The 18,701-nt window shown below is 38.9% G+C and overlaps 1 protein-coding gene across 1 annotated transcript in view; it reads left to right on the top strand.

The window, feature by feature from the left end:
- The window catches only part of SHC4 (SHC adaptor protein 4), a 129,530-nt gene extending 111,055 nt beyond the window's left edge, over positions 1–18,475 (top strand). Inside the window, exons 10-12 of the mRNA XM_060618596.3 lie at positions 677–856; positions 8,849–9,102; positions 16,053–18,475. Coding sequence (XP_060474579.1) covers positions 677–856; positions 8,849–9,102; positions 16,053–16,208 — 590 coding nt within the window. The 3' untranslated portion in view covers positions 16,209–18,475. The remainder of the gene's footprint in view (positions 1–676; positions 857–8,848; positions 9,103–16,052) is intronic.
- Positions 18,476–18,701: the final 226 nt, after the last annotated feature.

Genomic DNA, 18,701 nt, shown 5'->3' on the forward strand with positions numbered 1-18,701 from the left:
TATTTATTTTTTATTTTTTAAATTTTATGTAAATCCAAGCTAGTTAACATATAGTGTAATAATGATTTCAGGAGTAGAACCAGTGATTCTTCACTTACATACAACACCCGGTGCTCATCCCAACAAGTGCCCTTCTCAATGCCCAGCCCCCATTTAGCCCCTCCCCACACCCACCTCTCCTCCAGCAACACTTAGTTTCTTCTCTGTATTTAAGAGTGTTTTGTGGTTTGCCTCCCTCTCTCTTTTTATCTTATTTTGAAAAGCAGTTTAAATAATAGATATTCAAGTTCTGTATGGCACGTGTGTTTTCTTGGTTCCTGGACTGCGGCCTTGAGCAGTGTTGTGTGCGGTTTGTGCTGTTTGCTAGACAGCTGGCTCCCTTTTTTCTCTGGCTGTTCCTCTCCTGGGTCTTCCTGATTTGTTTCCTGTCTGGTGTTGAAGCAGTGGGTCAGCAGAGGGATGGGGAGGGAAGGCCTGGGAGGCCAAAGAGATGGTGCTTTCCTTCAAAGCCTGGTGCTTATCTTGTTTTTACAGGTCAAATCTAGAGGTCAGTATTCAAATCTGTATAGGACGAGGGTGGCTTTTCCCTTCCTATCAATTCTAGACTCAAACACAATTTTACGTGTTGTTTACAAAGTAAAAACGTGATCCATTGATCATTAACTAATCACTACAGGTAACGCACAGGAGAGAGGAGGGCAGTGCCAACGAGATGCCTCATTGATGAAGCACACGTGTCGAGTGGATATCCTCAATGACCCCTGCTACATAAATACACAGGGTCTTCAAAGTACACTTGGCTCTTCCCCAAATCAAAGCTCAGCTCACTCCCTGGGGAGCCCGTGGCACCGTCAGAGTAAGTAGCTGTTCACCATCTGTGTTAGTTTCCTGTGGCTGCTGTAACAAATCACCACAAACTGAGTGTCTTAAAGCAGTGAAAATTTATTCTCTCACAGTTCTGGAGGCCAGAGGTCCTCAATAAGACGTCAGCTGGGGTGGTTCCTTCTGGAGGCTCTGGAGGAGGATCCACTCCATGCCTCTCTTCCTAGCTTCTGCTGATGGCTGGCAATTCTTGGTGTTCCTTGGCTTGTGGACACATCAGTTCTCTGCCTCAGTCTTCACATGGCCTTCACCTCCATTCTCAAATCTCTCTCTCCTGTCTCTTCTAGGACAATCCCTTTCTCTTCTAGGTGAGCCCTAAAGCCAGGAAGATCTCATCTCGCAATCCTTAACTTAATTACATCTGCAAAAACCCTTTCCCCAAATTAGGCCACATTCACAGGGACTGGGGATCAGGATCTGAATGTATCATTTTGGGGGGGGCCACTATTCATCTCACTATACTGGCTCTCATTTTCAGGAAGACTATTTCCTTGGTCTCATTTTCAGGGAGCAAAAAGGATTCTTTCTTACCTCAATCTTGTACCACAGTTAATTTGGGAGATATTATGGATTTCAAGGTTTGGGCCCTTTGATGTTGAATAATCTTTTCAAATACTTTAAACTGGGTCCCAACTTTTGGTTTTGGCTGTGTGCTCTTGCTGAAGGAAGGATGGTCAAAGCCAGGAGATAATTTTGAATTTGTGGGCTTGTGTGAGGAACAGTGACCATTATTTGGGTCTGTTGAGTGATGGTTTTAATTTTATTCATTTCAAAACTCCTTGGTAAGTCATCTATGGAACACTAAAATAAGATGGCTTCTTTCTTCAGCCATATACTGTGAGTTAAATGCAATAAGACAGATATCATTTTCCTGCTAAATTGCTTCCAGGGGTAAATGCGTACACAGTAACATAAATAAATAAAAGCAAAACAAACCAAAAGCCTACGATCAACTAAAAAATAAATAAATAAATAATGCTTTTTATAAAATATTAAAGTGTGTTGGGTTCAAATTTGGGTGAACCACATTTGGTTCACTCCAAAGATGGAGAACCAGTCCTTTGGAAAGTCCTTTTGCTAGCCCAGGAAGTCTGTCCAAAAGGCCAAAGCCAACTTTCCAGCTAGCGTGAGCAATAACAAGATGAAGTTTAGAAGGAGATTTTGCTGAGCCGGGACTTCACCAGGCCACCTTAACTCCTAGACTAAGAAACAGACGTCCTCATTACCAGCCAGGTGACAAGTGAGCCATCTTCTTGCAAGCTCTCTGTGATCAGTCTTGGCACCTAAACAACTTGGTTGGGTTCTCTGGAAGCAAACACTGAGATGGAGCTTTGGCATGCAGGGTACTTGTTGGGATCACTATCGGGAAGGGAGGGGGAAGAAACAGGCTTGGGCAGATGGAGAAGCAGAGTCACTGTGTAGCCCTGATGGAGCCTCAGCCAACCCTACAGGGAGAAAAGGGGACGCGTCACGGCTGTGCCACATTGCACCAAAGGGCTGGGCCTTTTATCCCATTTATTTCAATCTGTGGGTGTAGCCACACGAGGGAGGGCAAGCCTTTGGGCAAAAGGCAGCTCCCTGAAGGTGAGGCAGACCCTCAAGGGGCGGTCAGCTGGAGGCTGGCTGATGACACCTGGGGCACCTGTCTTTCATTGAAGAGCCATCTGGGTGATACATTTTGTGTGATGGATGATGGAATATGCAATCAGTTCAGATTTCTGCAGTGGATTTAACAGTCCATTGTACAGTGACTGGTATGGATAAAGTAATATTTGTTAGGGGAGGTAGTTTTTTGAAAAAAGTATTAAAACTAACTTGGACCTCAGGTATTAAAACTCAGGTATTAAAACTAACTTGATAAGAGTATATGCTTGATGGCTTCCATTTCATGGACTTTTCAAAGCAACAGTGTATTATTAGGAAACTCATTTAGGGGCACCTGGGTGGCTCAGTCAGTTAAGCATCCGACTTCGGCTCAAGTCATGATCTCACATTTCGTGAGTTCGAGCCCCCCATCAGGCTTTGCGCTGACAGCATGGAGCCTGCTTGGGATTCTCTCTATCTCCCTCTCTCTCTCTGCCCCTCTCTGACTCATGCTCTCTGTCTCTCTCTCTCTCTTTTTTTAAATATGAAATTTATTGTCAAATTGGTTTCCATAGAACACCCAGTGTTCATCCCAACAGGTGCCCTCCTCAATACCCATCACCTACCCTCCCCACCCTCCCACCCATCATCAACCCTCAGTTTGTTCTCAGTTTTTAAAAGTCTCTTATGTTTTCGCCCCCTCTCTCTAACCTTTTTTTTTTCTTTTTTTGCCTTCCCCTCCCCCATGGTCTCCTGTTAAATTTCTCAGGATCCACATAAGAGTGAAAATATATGGTGTCTGTCTTTCTCTGTTTGACTTATTTCACTTAGCATAACACTCTCCAGTTCCATCCACGTTGCTACAAAGGGCCATATTTCATTCTTTCTCATTGCCACATAGTATTCCATTGTGTATATAAACCACAATTTCTTTATCCATTCATTAGTTGATGGACATTTAGGCTATCTCCATAATTTGGCTATTGTTGAGAGTGCTGCTATAAACATTGGGGTACAAGTGCACCCATGCATCAGCACTCCTGTATCCCTTGGGTAAATTCCTAGCAGTGCTATTGCTGGGTCATAGGGTAGATCTATTTTTAATTTTTTGAGGCTCAAAATAAAGAAACTTAAAAAAAAAAAAAAGAAAACTCACTTAGTGGGTGGCCTGAGTTAGGGGATCTGGGATATTCATTGATTCATAACTGCAGTTCCCTTATAAGCAAATCTTTAATGTTAAAAATCTTTATAACTCAGTCAAGATATGGAAGCAACTTAGTGTCCTTCAATAAAGGAATGGATAAAGAGGTGTGTGTGTGTGTGTGTGTGTGTGTGTGTGTGGTGTAATGGAATGTTTTTCAGCCATAAAAAAGGATGAGATCATGCCATTTGCAACAGCATGGACAGACCTAGAGGGTATTATGCTAACTCAGAAATAAGTCAGACTGAAAAAGACAAGCACTATATGATTTCACTCATATGTGGGCTCTATAAGGAAAGGAAATGAATAAAGAAACAAAAAGCAGAATCAGACCTATAAATACAGAGAGCAAACTGATGGTTGCCAGAGGGGATGTGAGAAGAGAGTTGGGCAAAATGGGTGAAAGGGAGTGGGAGAAACAGGCTTCCAGTTATGGAATGAATACATCATGGGAATAAAAGGCACAGCATAGCAGGAAAAAATCTTTATAATGTAAACAAAGAACCTTTGTCTTTTGTCATGGACAACTCAATACTATGAAAAAGTAAAATCAATGTATGTTAACATTCCTGTCATTAGTTGAAAGTAAATAAGGCCAGCTTTGTACAAAATTTTAATGTCAAAATGCATTTTTACTGATTTCAGCCTTTTTGTCATCCTTTTGCCTCTCCCGGACTTGGAGGGAACATGTTTAAATAAAGACTTCAGGTATTTCTTCAGTCTTTATTTCCTATTAGGATATAGTGTACCATAGCCCTCCTGCCCCCCTGATGCAATTGTTCTCTCCAAAAAAATTAATTCCAACTCTAAAAGTATAAATAATGTTGATTTAATAAAATTAAATAAGATAGAGTAGGGATAACCTTATACATAAATTTCTGCAAAATGTCTGAAATATACTTTTTAACCTTTCCTCCTTAATGTTTCCTGATATTTCTTTCCTTACTTAGGCATACTTAGCTTCCCTTTTCCAGTCAAAAGCTTACTGATTAGTTCAGTAAAACAAAATAAAACAAACAAAAACAAATCTTGAGGTATGAGTGTAGTATCTCCCAAGTATGCCTTCTGGGCTCCCCAATTAATCCTATCACACTGTGTAGGAAAAGCTCAACACAATCTTTATTTTTATCAAACTTGGCAGAAGGGAATTACTAGTATTGATACTATCTAATTTTTTTTAAGTTTATTTTGAGAGAGAGTATGTGAAAGTAAGGGATGGGCAGAGAGAGAGAGGAAGAGAGAGAGAATCCTGAGCAGGCTCCACACTGTCAGTGCGGAGTCCAACTCGGGGCTCAAACTCACGAACTGTGAGATCATGACCTGGGCTGAAATCAAGAATCAGACACTTAACCAACTGGGTCACCCAGGCACCCCTTTAAGTTTATTTATTTTAAGAGAAAGAGAGAGAGAGCACATGTGCATGCACGCAAGTGGCAGGGGAGGGCAGAGAGAGAGAGGGAGAGAGAAGAAAGAGAGAATCCTAAGCAGGCTTCGCTTTGTCTGCACAGAGCCAGACTTGGGGCTCAATCTCAGGAACCTGTGAGGTCATGACCTGAGCCCAAATCAAGAATTCTGTGCTTAATTGACTGAGCACCCAGGTACCCCTGTTTTCTTAATGGAGGTATTGATTGCTATGAACTTCCCTCTTAAAACTGCCTCTGCTAGGATCTCATAGGTTTTTTTCATTTTCATTTGTCTCAGGATATTTTATGATTTACTTTTTTATTTATTCTTTGACCCGTTTGTTGTTTAGTGACATGCTGTTTAATCTCCACATATTTGTGAATTACCTAGTTTTCTTGTAACTGATTTCTCATATCAGTGTGGTCAGAAAAGATACTTGATATGATTTCATTTTTAAAAAATGTATTATGACTTGTTTGTGGCCTAACATATGATCTATCCTGGAGAATGTCCCATGTCCACTGGAGAAGAATGTATATAGTCTATTGCTTTTGGGTGAAATGTTCTGTCACTGTCTGTTGAGTCAATCTGGTCTAATGTGTAGTTTGAGGTCGAAAGTTTCCTTACTGATTTTCGATCTGGATCATCTATCTATTGTTGAAAATGGGTATTGAAGTCCCCTACTACTACTGTATTGCTGTCTATTTCTCCCTTCAAGTCTGTTAATATTTGCTTTACATATTTATGTCCTCCTATGTTGGATGAACAAATCTTTGTTATTTTCAATTGTTTTATAGTATTATATGAGCATGTCATAGTTTATATAATCATCCCCTTATTGATGGACATCTATTTTTTCAGCCCTTTGTTAATGTAATAATCATTTCTACCCCGAAGTACCCAGTCACATGTGCTACTTAAAAATTGAATGCATCAGTATGCTGTCTTCACAGTTCACATTGGTTTCTTTAAATGTCTTATTCTTTATCACCGGGATTACGTGCGATTGTTTAATCTGATTTTGCTTGTCAGATATTTTTCTCTTCCTTAAGCCCTAGGCTCCCTGTCTGAGGTTTTGCCCATCAGATGCTTATGGGTGTGGATATTCATATCTGTCTTGGGCTTTCCCAAATTTCTGATTGTGAAAAATATGTTTTCGGCTGCTATGGGAACTGCAAGATGACATGATTGCTTTCTTCTATGATTCCTATGACTTTTTTCTTTTTAGGTCTCACTTAAATGTACAGTGGCTGTAATCATGTTGCATCCTTGATCTTCACTACTTCTGAGAAAATATGTTATTAATTATATCAAGTCAATAACTTACTAAATTTTCTATGGGAATTTTGTGTAAATAACTAGATTTAAATGATGATTATCTTTCTCAAAGTCAACATTATGTGAGAAAGGAGTTGCTAATAGGTAATGTGCCACAATGTTAAAGAGTAGTTGTATTTGGTGATGGGACCACAGGTGATTATTTTTCTTTGTTTCTCTGTGTTTCCCAGATTTTAAAAACAAGTAGCATGCACAACTTTTTAAAATTAAAACAAATTTTAAAAAAATCTTTCAGATATTCTAGTTTTAGGAAAAGTAGATTTTCAGCAAATTTTTAGATGATTGAAATGTCCCAGCACAGTGTGTGCTATTCTGTTGCTAATCTGGGAAACTGTGTTAGGAAAATATTGTCCATATCCTCAGGCTGGCTCATGATCTGTTGCCTGTTTTCAAGATGATATCATGTCTGTTTTTCTTTTGTTTTGTCCTTGTCCAAAAGCTCTCCACCCTTATCTCAGAATAAACTGAAAGCCATCATGCATTAAGATGTGTGCCCCCACACACGCATGCATGTATCTCTCTTCCACTCACACAAACATTTTCCCTCTCACATACACAAACACACATGCAACTACTTATCAGAGTTCTCTATTATGCCTCAAAGCAAGCAGCACTAAGGCCAACTTCATTTATTATTTATCAAATCTGGACATGTTTTTTCAGCCTTTTTCTGGCAACAATAGATGGACCTGATTGTGGAGGAGAATATTTTCAGCCATTAAATACAGACTCAAGATATTTTCAAAAAGACACATTTGTGAATGCTGCATCATAATCGTGCTATGCAGAGAGGATCCTGTTCTTAAGTAGCGACAAAACTATAACATATTAACAGGAGAATTGGGTTATGTCTGCAGGGACTGGTTGCCTGTATCAATGACTTCATGAGATTGTCATGTGTAAGTTGTAGAACTTAGAGTTAAGAGGATTTCTCATTTGCGAGACCCTTGCATAAGGACATGGAAACACACTTCTGCATTTATAAAGATGAAGGGTGGCTTCTATGCAAAAGATCCTTTGCATTTAAATAGACAAAGTCTGATTTCTGCAGTTATTTTCCTAGTAAATTTGCCATGTAAACCATACAACTTTTACCTGGATTCAGACCTAAAAATTTTTATTACTTCTGGAGATGCTGTATATCATCCTGATAGCCTTGGTATTTTTTTTAATGTTTATTTATTTTTGAGAGAGACAGAAAGACAGTGTGAGCAGGGGAAGGGCAGAGCAAGGAAGACACAGAATCTGAAGCAGGCTCCAGACTCTGAACTGTCAGCACAGAGTCCGATGGGGGGCTCAAACCCACAAACCATGAGATCATGACCTAAGCCGAAGTCGGACGCTTAACCGACTGAGCTGTCCAGGCACCCCAGGCTTGCTCTTTACTTGGGACCATTGTAGGTACTGCAGAAGTAGAGTTGGCTAGACCACTTTTGATAATGGAAAGATTTTCACTTTTAAGGCAAGGGTTTTAGACTGTGGTGATTAAGAACCTGGGCTTTGGAGTCAAATAGATGTCATTTCAAACCCCAGATTTACAACATATTAGCAATGTGACTTTGAGTAATTCATGTGGTCTTTTTAAAGATCCATTTCCTTGTCTGTCTAGTTTTGAGAACCGAACAAGATATGTGTAGAGCACTGAGCGCTGCCTATCATAGATGATAAATGAGAACTGCATAATAATTATTATTACCATGAGTATCAAAATACTATTACATGCCACCTGGATATACCTTTTCATCCCCTCTGCCCTCAACTCTAGAGAGTATTTGTTCTGCAGAACATTGGGGAACTGCATCAGACCATGGCCTCCTTGATGCTTTGCCTTATTTTACCTGATTAACTGTGCTTTATCCACGCAGGTGAGTGACACAAACACCAGAGTTGTCATTTAATAGGAATGCTGTGAGGTTCAGCATAGCTTTGAAGTTTTTGGTCAGAGGCATCTCTGAAGCACATTAGTAATTTGGTTTAAAAAATAAAAAGCTAAATACTAAAAAGTGGGCATAGTCCAAAGTTACCATAGGCATTTTCAAAGAGTTTGGGAATGTTTTCAAAGTATCTTTGATCCAGGTACTGCGTAAGCCTCTTTTTTCTTTAACATACAGCCCCTGGGACATAGAGTGCCTCTCTCCGCAGTTATGAAAGCAATTCTCGCAGGTCAGTCCCATTTCTCATCTGAAAGGAAAACTCCTGCACCTGGTCAAGTCTTTCCTGCCAACAGAAGCCAAAGGCAATGTTTGGTTCTACCATTAAATTAAAGCCTGTGGGAAGTTCTGGAAACAAAACTCCATTTGTTCTAGAAGCAGCATTATTTAAACAGTGCACGACACACAGTAGGGCCTCAGGTTATATTTGCTGAATGAATTAATGAATGAATGAATGAAGGAAGGAGGAGGTAGCTTGGTGATGCCTCTCTTTGTGTTTTGACTGTAGAAGCACCAGAAACTGTTCAGCCAGGTGCCACGGCCCAGCCTGCCAGCTCACATTCTTTGCCACACATTAAGCAGCAGCTGCGGAATGAAGACTGCTACCATGGCAAGCTGAGCAGGAAGGCAGCAGAGAGCCTCTTGGTAAAGGATGGGGACTTTTTGGTTCGAGAAAGTGCAACATCTCCTGGTCAGTATGTGCTAAGTGGACTTCAGGGAGGCCAGGCAAAGCATCTTCTCCTGGTGGATCCTGAAGGCAAGGTATCATTGACCTCTTATGTTTTCACAGGTTGTTGTAACTAAGGTTACTCTGAATGATCGATCCCAAACCTGATATTGAAGCATGATAAGGCTAAAGGTTTCCTTTTTCTTGAACCCTCCAGTTGGAGCAGGAAGTGTTAACTAGAGGCCAGTGGAGGGGTTTGAGAGGGAACCACCCTGGAGGTTCAGGTAGAGGACAGCTCTTTCCACTCTTCTCAGTTCAATCTAGTGAATTAAATGAATACCTACTACATGGGAGTACAAAGGTTCATAGTTGACTGTTGCTCAGTGTTACATACATTGTCCTTGCTCTCAGGGTGCTTATAATTTCATAAAACAGATACTTAAATAATTATAACACAAGTGTGAATGACATAAGAATGGTTCAACCAAAGTATTATGGTATTTCTCAGCATAGAGGAGTACTGTCTTTGAGGCAAACTGAAAAGGCTTCTTGTAGGGTCTGACATGTAAGGTGAACCTTGAAGGACAGAAAAAATTTTAAAGGGGTACATTTGGAGAATAGGAAAGGAAGCACAGGAACAGACAGAGCAGAAGAATGATATTAAGTCGATAAAAGATGTATGGCTGGGCAGAGGATGCCTGTAGACAGAAACAATCCTGGGCAAAAGACAGTTAACAAAATGGTAATAGTCCTTCCTTATTAATAATTAGTTTAAATGTAAATGGATTAAGCTCCCCAGTCAAAAAATATAGACTAGCTGAATGGATATAAAGCAAGATCCAACTCTATGCTGTCTAGAAGAGACTCACTTTATTTTATTTTTTGCGTTTTTAAAATGTGTATTCATTTTTGAGAGAGAGAGAGACAGAGAGAGAGAGAGTGGTGGAGGGGCAGAGGGAGAAGGAGACACAGAATTCAAAGCAGGCTCCAGGCTCTGAGCTGTCAGCACAGAGCCTGACGTGGGGCTCAAACTCACGAACCCCAAGATCATGACCTGAGCAGAGATCAATTCACCAGAAAGATATGACAATTATAAATGTATATGCACTCAACATCAGACTACCCAAATATATGATACAAACGTTGACAGAACTGAAGGGAGAAATAGTAATACAATAATAGTGGGAGATTTCAGTGCCCCACTTTTGACAATAGATAGAACCTCCAGTCAGAAGTACTTGAACAACACTATAGACCAAATGGACCTAACAGACATATGCAGAGCATTCCTCCCAACAGCAGCAGAATACACATTCTTTTCAAGCATACTCAGAACATTCACCTGTTAGATCACAAATACTAAGATGGATCACGTGTTAGGTCACAAAACAAGCATTAGGAAATTAAAGAAGAATGAATTATACCAAGTATCTTTTCTGATCACACTGGAATGAAACTAGAAGTTAATGGCAGAAAGAGAACTGGGAAATTCACAAATATGCAGAATTAATACACTATTGAACAGCCAGTGTCAAAGAAAAAATTAAAGGGAAATTAGAAAATATTTGAAAACAAATGGAAATGAAAAATACACTGGATCTACGAAACACAGTGAAAGCAATAGGAAGAAAGTTGATGGTGATAAATGCCTACACTGAAAAAAAAAAAAAGAAAGCTTTCTAATAAACAATCTAACACCTCAAGGAACTACAAAAAGAACAAACTAAACCCAAAAGTAGCAGAAGAAAGGAAATAATTCAGATTAGAGCAGAAATAAGTGAAAGAGAATAGAAAAATAATAGGAAAAATCCACAAAACTACAAGTTGGTGTTTTGAAAAGATGAACAAAACTGACAAACCTTTAGCTAGGTTGGCTAAGAAGAGAGAAGACGCAAATAAATAAAATCAGAAATGAAAGAGGAGACATTACAACTGATGCCATAGAGATTAAATGATTATAAGAGATTAAGAACAATTATATGCCAACAAATTGGATAACCCAGAAGAAAGGGATAAATTCCTAAAAAATATGCAACCTACCAAGATTTATTCATGAAGAAATAGAAAATCTGAACAGATGAATTACTAGTAAGGAGACTGAATCACTAATCAAAAACTGTTCATTAAAAAAAAAAAAAAAAAAAAAAAAAAAAAAAGACCAGGACCAGATGGTTTCACTGGTAAATTCTTTCAAACATTTAAAGAAGAATGAATGCCAATGCTTATTAAGCTTTCCCCACCCCCCAAAACTGAAGAGGACAAAATACTTACAAACTCATTTTATGAAGCCTACCTTACCCATATACCAAAACCAGAAAAAGATACTACAAGAAAAGAAAACAGGCCAATATGCCTAATGAACATATATATAAAAATCTTTAACTAAATGCTAGCAAACAAAGTTCAGTAGTTCACTAAAAGATCATACACCATGACCAAGTAAGATATATCCCTGGATTGCCAGGAAGGTTCAACAAAGGACATCAATCAATATGGCACACCACATTAATAAATGAAGAATAAAAATCATATGATCATCCCAATAGATGAACAAAAAGCATTTGATAAAATTCAACACCCTTTCATGATTAAAAAAACTCAAAACAACACTCAACAAACTAGGAGTAGAAAGAAATGACCTCAGCATAATAAAAGCCATATATGTAAAGCCTACAGCTAATATCATACCCCACATAAAAAACAGAAATCTTTTCCTCTCACCACTTTTAGTGGTGAAGTACTACAACCAACATAGTACTGGAAGTACTAGCCAGAGAAATTAGGGAAGAAAAAAGAAATAAAAGACATCCAAATTGGAAAGGAAGAAGTATATTGCTTCACAGGTGATAGAATCTTATATGTAGAAAATCCTAAATATTCCACGAAAATCCTGTTATGACTAATCAACAAGTGTGGCAACATTACAGAATAGAAAACGAACATACAAACATCAGTTGCATGTGTAAATAATAACACTCTGAAAAGGAAATTAAGAAAATAATCTCATTTACAATACCATCAAAAAGAGTAAAATACTTAAGAATAAACATAACCCAGGAGGCAAAAGACTTATGCACTGAAAACTTCAAAACATTGCTGAGAGAAATTAAAGAAGACACAAATGAAAAGACATCTCATGTTCATTGATAAGAAGATTTCATGTTGTTAAAATGTCATTACTACTCAAAGTAATCTACAGATTCAATGCAGTTTCCATCAAAATTCTAATAGCAGTTTTTACAGAAATAGGAGTACAATCTTAATATTCACTCAGAACCACAGAGAACCCGAAATAGCCAATCTTGACAAAGAAGAACAAAGATGGAGACATTACACTTATGATTTCAAAGCTAGAGTAATCAAACCAATATAGTACTGGAGTAAAGAGAGATACATAGATGGAACAGAATAGGGAACCCAGAGATAAACCTATTTATGTATGATCAAATGATCTTTGCAAAGGTTGCCAAGAATTCACAATGGGGAAAGAATACTCTTTCAGCAAATGGTTTTGGGAAAACAATATCCACCTGAAGAAGAATAAAATTGGACCTTTATCTTACACCACACAGAAAAATTAACTCAAAATAGATAAAAGACTTATATGTAATATCTGAAACTATAAAACCCCTAGGAGAAAACATAAGGAAAAACTTCATGATTTTGTTCTTGGCAATGATTTCTTGGATATAACACTGAAAAATACAAACAAATGCAAAAATAGACAAGTGAGACTACATACAACTAAAAAAATCCTGCATAGCAAAGGAAACAATCAACAGAGCGAAGAACAATCAGAATGGGAGAAAATATTTTCAAACCATATATCTGATAAGGGGTTAATTTTCAAAACATATGATGAAATTTTGAACTCAGTAGCAAAAAGACAAATAATCTGATTAAAAAATGGACAGGTGACTTGAATAGTCACGTTCCCAAAGAAGACATACAAATGGCCAGCAGGTATTTGAAAAGATGCTCAACAACAATAATCATCAGGGAAATGCAAATTCACAGTAAGATATCACCTCACACCTATCAGGATGGCCATAATAAATAACAAACAGGAGCACCTGGGTGGCTCAGTCAGTTATGAGTCCAACTCTTGATTTGGGCTCAGGTCAGGATCTCATGGTTCATGAGATGGAGCCCCACATCGGGCTCTATGTGGAGTCTGCTTGGAATTCTCTCTCTTCCTCTCTTTTTGCCCCTCCCCTACTCACACATGTGCATGCTCTTTCTCTCTCTCTAAATAAATAAATAAGTAAACGTTTAAAAAATAGAATAAATAAATAAATAAATATTAAAACAAAAAACCAAAAAGATAGCAGGTGTTGTTGAGGGTGTACAGAAATTGTAACCTCTGTGTCCTGTTGGTGGGAATGTAAAATGGGGTAGCTGTTGTAGAAAATGGTGCAGAGTTTCCTCAAAAAATTCAAAATGGAATTCGCATATGATCCATATTTATTGGATGGGTATTTATCCCAAAAGAATTGAAATCCAGATCTTAAGGAGACATTTGCACCATATATATATGGAATGCTATCCAGCCGTACAGAAGATGACAGAGTCTGTCACATACTACAAACACGAATGAACCTGGAGAACATCCTTCTGATTGAAATAAGCCAGTCACTGAGCAACAAATAATGCGTGATTCCACTTACATGAAATATCTAAGGTAGTGAAAACTCTTAGAAAGTAGAACACTAGTTGACAGGGCCTGGTGAGGCAGAGGCAATGGGTTGTTGTTGTTTACTGGGTGTAGGTTTCAGTCATGTAAGATGAAAAAGTTCTAGTGATCTGCTGTACAACACTGTGCTTAGAGTTTACTATATTGTACACTTAAAATTTTGTTTGTGAAGTTGGGGCCCCTGGGTGATTAAGTGTCCAACTTTGGCTCACATCATGATCTCATGGTTCATGAGCTCGAGCCCTGCGTCGGGCTCTGTGCTGACAGCTCAGAGCCTGGAGCCTGCTTTGGATTCCCTCTCTCTCTGCCCCTCCCCTGCTCATGCTGTGTCTCTCTCTCTCAAAAATAAATAAAACATTTTAAAAAATTAAAAAAATTTGTTCGTGGGGTAGATCTCATGTTATGGTTTTGTTCTCTCTCTGTCTCTCTCTCTCTCTCTCTCTACACACACACACACACACACACACACACACACACAGAAGTGTGATTGGGGTCACAGCAGCAAATGTTTGCAGGGCCTGGCCCGTATCATAAGTGCGTAAAGCTGGGCGAATGGTGGAATGAACATAGAGTGTGGTGGGCTGTGATGAACTAACTGGGAAGCACATGTCCTGTGTAAGGGGGACTGTCACACTCAGCCTCAGTCTGTTGCTGCCATTTGGAGGAAGGGCCCAGTGTAGCCAGATTTAATTTTCCCAAAGAAACCGCAAAACTAAATTTTTATAGGAAATCTCCCCATTTTTGATTCAAAATACTTAAAAACTCTTTATTGGGCACCTCTGCCTTACCCCCTGCCCCCCCCCCCCCCCCCCCCCGAGCTAACTAAAACAGCTCCTGGTATGTTTGGCTAGAGAGTGGATAGTTTATAATCCCTGCACTGGAAGTTGTTGTTTTTTTTTTAAGTTTATGTATTTTGAGAGAGCACACGTGGGAGGGGCAGAGAGAGGGAGAGAGAGAGGATCCTAAGTAGGCTCCACACTATCATTCGCAGAGCTCAATGTGGGGCTTGAACTTGTGAACCATGAGATCATGACCTGAGCCGAAACCAAGAGCCAGAGGCTTAACTGACCTAACCACGCAGGTGTCCCATCCCTGTAGTGGAAGATTAATTTGACATTTGTATACAGGATTGATTAGAGAAGAATGTAATTAGGGGATCTGAGGTAAAAACTAGTGAAAGTCTGAACCAGAATGGAGGTAGGAGAAACAAAGAGAGAGCAGAGTGAACTGGAATTAACAACACAGACTGGCAGATCTGATCAGCTCATGTGACGTGGGTTGGGGTTGAGATGAAGGAAATAAAAATGTTTCCAAGTCTTGGTTTGATAAGTAAATTGTAAACGTTGTGCCCTTTTTCTCCTAATCCTTGAGTGTGTATTCCCTATGAACAGGGATTTTCTCTTACATAGACAGTACAGTGATCAAAATCAAGAAATTTAAGCATTGATACATTACCAGTATCTAATTCATAATCATATTCAAATGAGGTCAATAATTCCAATAAGTGTGTATTTTTTTAATACACTGAAAATCAATATCTAAGCAGAAATAAAAAATCCCTTGTAGAGAGGTAGCAGAATCACGTAACAAGGTGTTCTCTGACCTCATGCCTTCCCACTCCCTGACAGTTCCCAGCCACCCTCCAAACAGAACTATATTATGGCCCATGGAGTCATGATGGAGAGTATTATCTTCTGCCCATGCACAGGGTGAGGATACAGTAATATTGGGGAGGAAAGTCCTCGGGAGAAGGCAGGCATTGGGAAACTGAGTTGCTTTGGCATGCAGACGAGAAGTTCCATGTAGCAAATATTTATGAATCAGCTACTGTGAAGAATGCAGGAAGGAGATAAGAATACCTATTGGGAAGGTCTGAGGAGGCTTCTTAAAGGAGACAGGATTTGTGTTCAGCCTCCACGGAGAGGCAGGACTTCTCCAGAAGGGCCTGCTTCCTACAGACACAAGATATTTTAGAAGCAGTCTGCTTGCTGGGTCAAAATTGTAATCCCAGGAGTCATGCTTGTGTATACAGTTAAATATTTATAGGAATGGTGACATGATAGAATATATCAAACAGTAACGTGGCAAACAGGTTGGTTGTAAATTTGAACTGTGTGACAAATGTTTACCATTTTTCTGACTGGGACAGAAAATTGCTTTAAAAAGGTAATGAGGAATGAGAAAATTGTTTACTAAGGGATACAGAGTTGAAAAGTACCTTTCCTTTTTTTCTTTTTTTCATTCAGCCCAAGTACCTCATTCAAGGATATGTCTGTTTTTCCTCCTGATTGTTTACATCTTTTAGGGGAGCTATTATCATTTAACCTAAGGACTTTGTGTTTCCTTTTGAAGGTAAGGACCAAGGATCATGTGTTTGATAATGTTGGCCACCTTATCAGATACCACATGGATAATAGTTTGCCAATCATCTCTTCTGGAAGTGAAGTAAGCCTTAAACAGCCAGTGAGAAAAGATAATAATCCAGGACTTCTGCATTCCAACAAATGACAATATGGAAGTACCATCACACTGATATTTCAAGAAAGTTCATTTTGTGTTAGGATACAAAGATAATCCAAACTTGGTTGATAGATAAAATAGAGCACAATCTGTGAACTACATTTTCCCAAGAGCATCATGGACTATGTCCTTTATATGATAAAGAACTAACACAGATCGATCTTCAGAAAGTGAAAATCAGAAAAGGGGAAGAGGATTGGTCCATCTGAGAAGAAATTATCATATGCACGGATGTCACTTTTTAAGGCCATATTGCATCGATAGCAAGCTAAAAGCACAATTAAAATTTCCCATGCTAGAGACTACCTGGATGAACTGCTGGGGCAGTGGTATGTGCCTTTCAACTTGATAATTTGGGGACATTTTCATATTGGGGAGATTAGTTCTAAGCGTCTTCATATTCTATAACTATAGAACTATTTGCCAAAAAAAAAGTTTTTCCTTGTTACAAAAATAAGACGCAATTTGCTTGATAGTTATTGACTTTATCAGATTTTCTGTTTAGTAGCACTTTCACTACAATGATCAAATAAATTTGACATTGAATTTGGATGGTGTCTATGCCAGTGGAATCAAAACAAAAGCCACTGAAAGCATTGGTCTGTTTCATTGGCCTGTCTCATTTACTAGCCAAGGGTTGGGGCCTAAATTCTTTGGCCTAGTATTTCTCAGTCTTTGCTATTTGGACACTTTGTATGCAGCACAGAGCAAGCTGAAGAACCCAAATCTATCAGTCATTTCTGATTCCATCGTGGTTCTCCCCCTTTCCTTCCCCTTACCCTCCCACAAAGGAAGCTCATGCGTGCATGGATTTAAAACACGGCAGACAAACCAGTGTTCTTCATATTCAATATCCAAATTGGTTTCATTCTTATTAAAGTATTGATTCTATTTGAAAGTATGGAGAAATATCCTCTTGATTGGCTATGACTGAATCTACATGTATCCTTAGCATCTTTTCTAGATATGGTCAGACAAAATGCAGAAGGGAGAAGACATATTGAATGAAGCAGTTGGAAGGGTTTGCCACATGTAAGTACACTGGTGATCTGAGGGTATAATTAAGTGTTGTGTAGAGAAAAGTGCTGGACAGTTTTCTCTATGTGACTGTGAGCGAGCTGCTAAACCTGTCTGGACGCCCATTTCCTTGTCTATGAAATAAGGGAATTGGGCTAGGTAAATTTAGAAGTCTATCTCAGCTGTAACATAAGTCTATAAGAAGCAAATTTTCCATTTATTAGGGGTCAGTGTTGATAATCAGTTTGTGTCATTAAGACGAAAACTTGAGGTTTTTCCTTTAGCCTGCATCTATACTCCCAGAACAAATGGCACAACTGAAATCAACATTTAGGTAGCGGAGACCCCAAGCCTTTAGTCAAAGACATTGAACCTTTGGAGTGCTATCAGGATGATGGTAGAAGTGGATTTGGTTGTTTGGAGTAGAAGACAACTGCTTCAGTCTTTTAGTCACCTTTGCATATAATGGTTTGGCCATGACTTTGGGGTGATTTTTTTAGTCCGAGTAATCTGGACAGTTGCCTTAACCCCACTTCATTTTGGCTCTGTAGATACAACTTAACCTTTGTAATTGCGATATATTTGCTAAGTTTTAAATAAAATACAAGAAAATTTTTTTGGGTAGAAATCATCAGAAACCAAGTGCACTGAACTCTAATATTTTTCTGTAAAGGTTTATGATTTTATTCTACTTCTACTGCCACTGATTGCATAGGTAGGTTTGTTTCCTTTTATACAACTAGAAAATAATGTCTCTTTCATCAGTTTTCCATATACCTTGGTTCTTGATTGTTCATCCTCACAAAGGGGGTTAGCATGAGTGTAGATCATAGAAATTTATGGGTGATCCAGTCACCTTTCAGAGACAGAGCAGGGTTGTGGTCTCAGTCTGTTTGAAAAGAGTGTTAACTGGGTCACAAGAAAAAGTTTCTGATACAAATAGATGCCAAGAGTATAAATGATGTGAGTAGTACATGGGCACTGGTACATGAGGCACCAGTACATGGAAAATCCGTGTTTGACTGTAATGTTATAGTAGTTAGATAAGCAAATAATGCACTTACCAAGTACCACAGACACAGTTAAACCAGAATGAAACAGCAGAAGAAATGTTTGATTGCATGCTATTTTAATGACACACATTTATCTTCATCTGTTTTAAAGTGGAAATCCATTTGCCTATAAATACCTGTAAACAACTTTTCAAAAAAAAATAAATGATTATTTCTTTGTGACAATTCACGGTATTTATGTCTGATGTTTGGGATGTGGAAAATTTATTTGCAGGATCCTGATCCTAACCGGAAACAGATGGCTCACTTAAATTGGGTAATTTGAGGAGAGTTTAATAAAGGGACTATTTACAAAGGTGTGGGCAGAGTATGGGGAAACCACCAGGGAGAATGAGGTGCCCTGGGGCCAGCGAATGGGTAAGTGGAGAGCACAGTAACAGAATCTGGAGAG

Source organism: Panthera onca, chromosome B3, assembly GCF_046562875.1.
Source record: "Panthera onca isolate mPanOnc1 chromosome B3, mPanOnc1 haplotype 2, whole genome shotgun sequence".
Classification (NCBI taxonomy): domain Eukaryota; kingdom Metazoa; phylum Chordata; class Mammalia; order Carnivora; family Felidae; genus Panthera; species Panthera onca.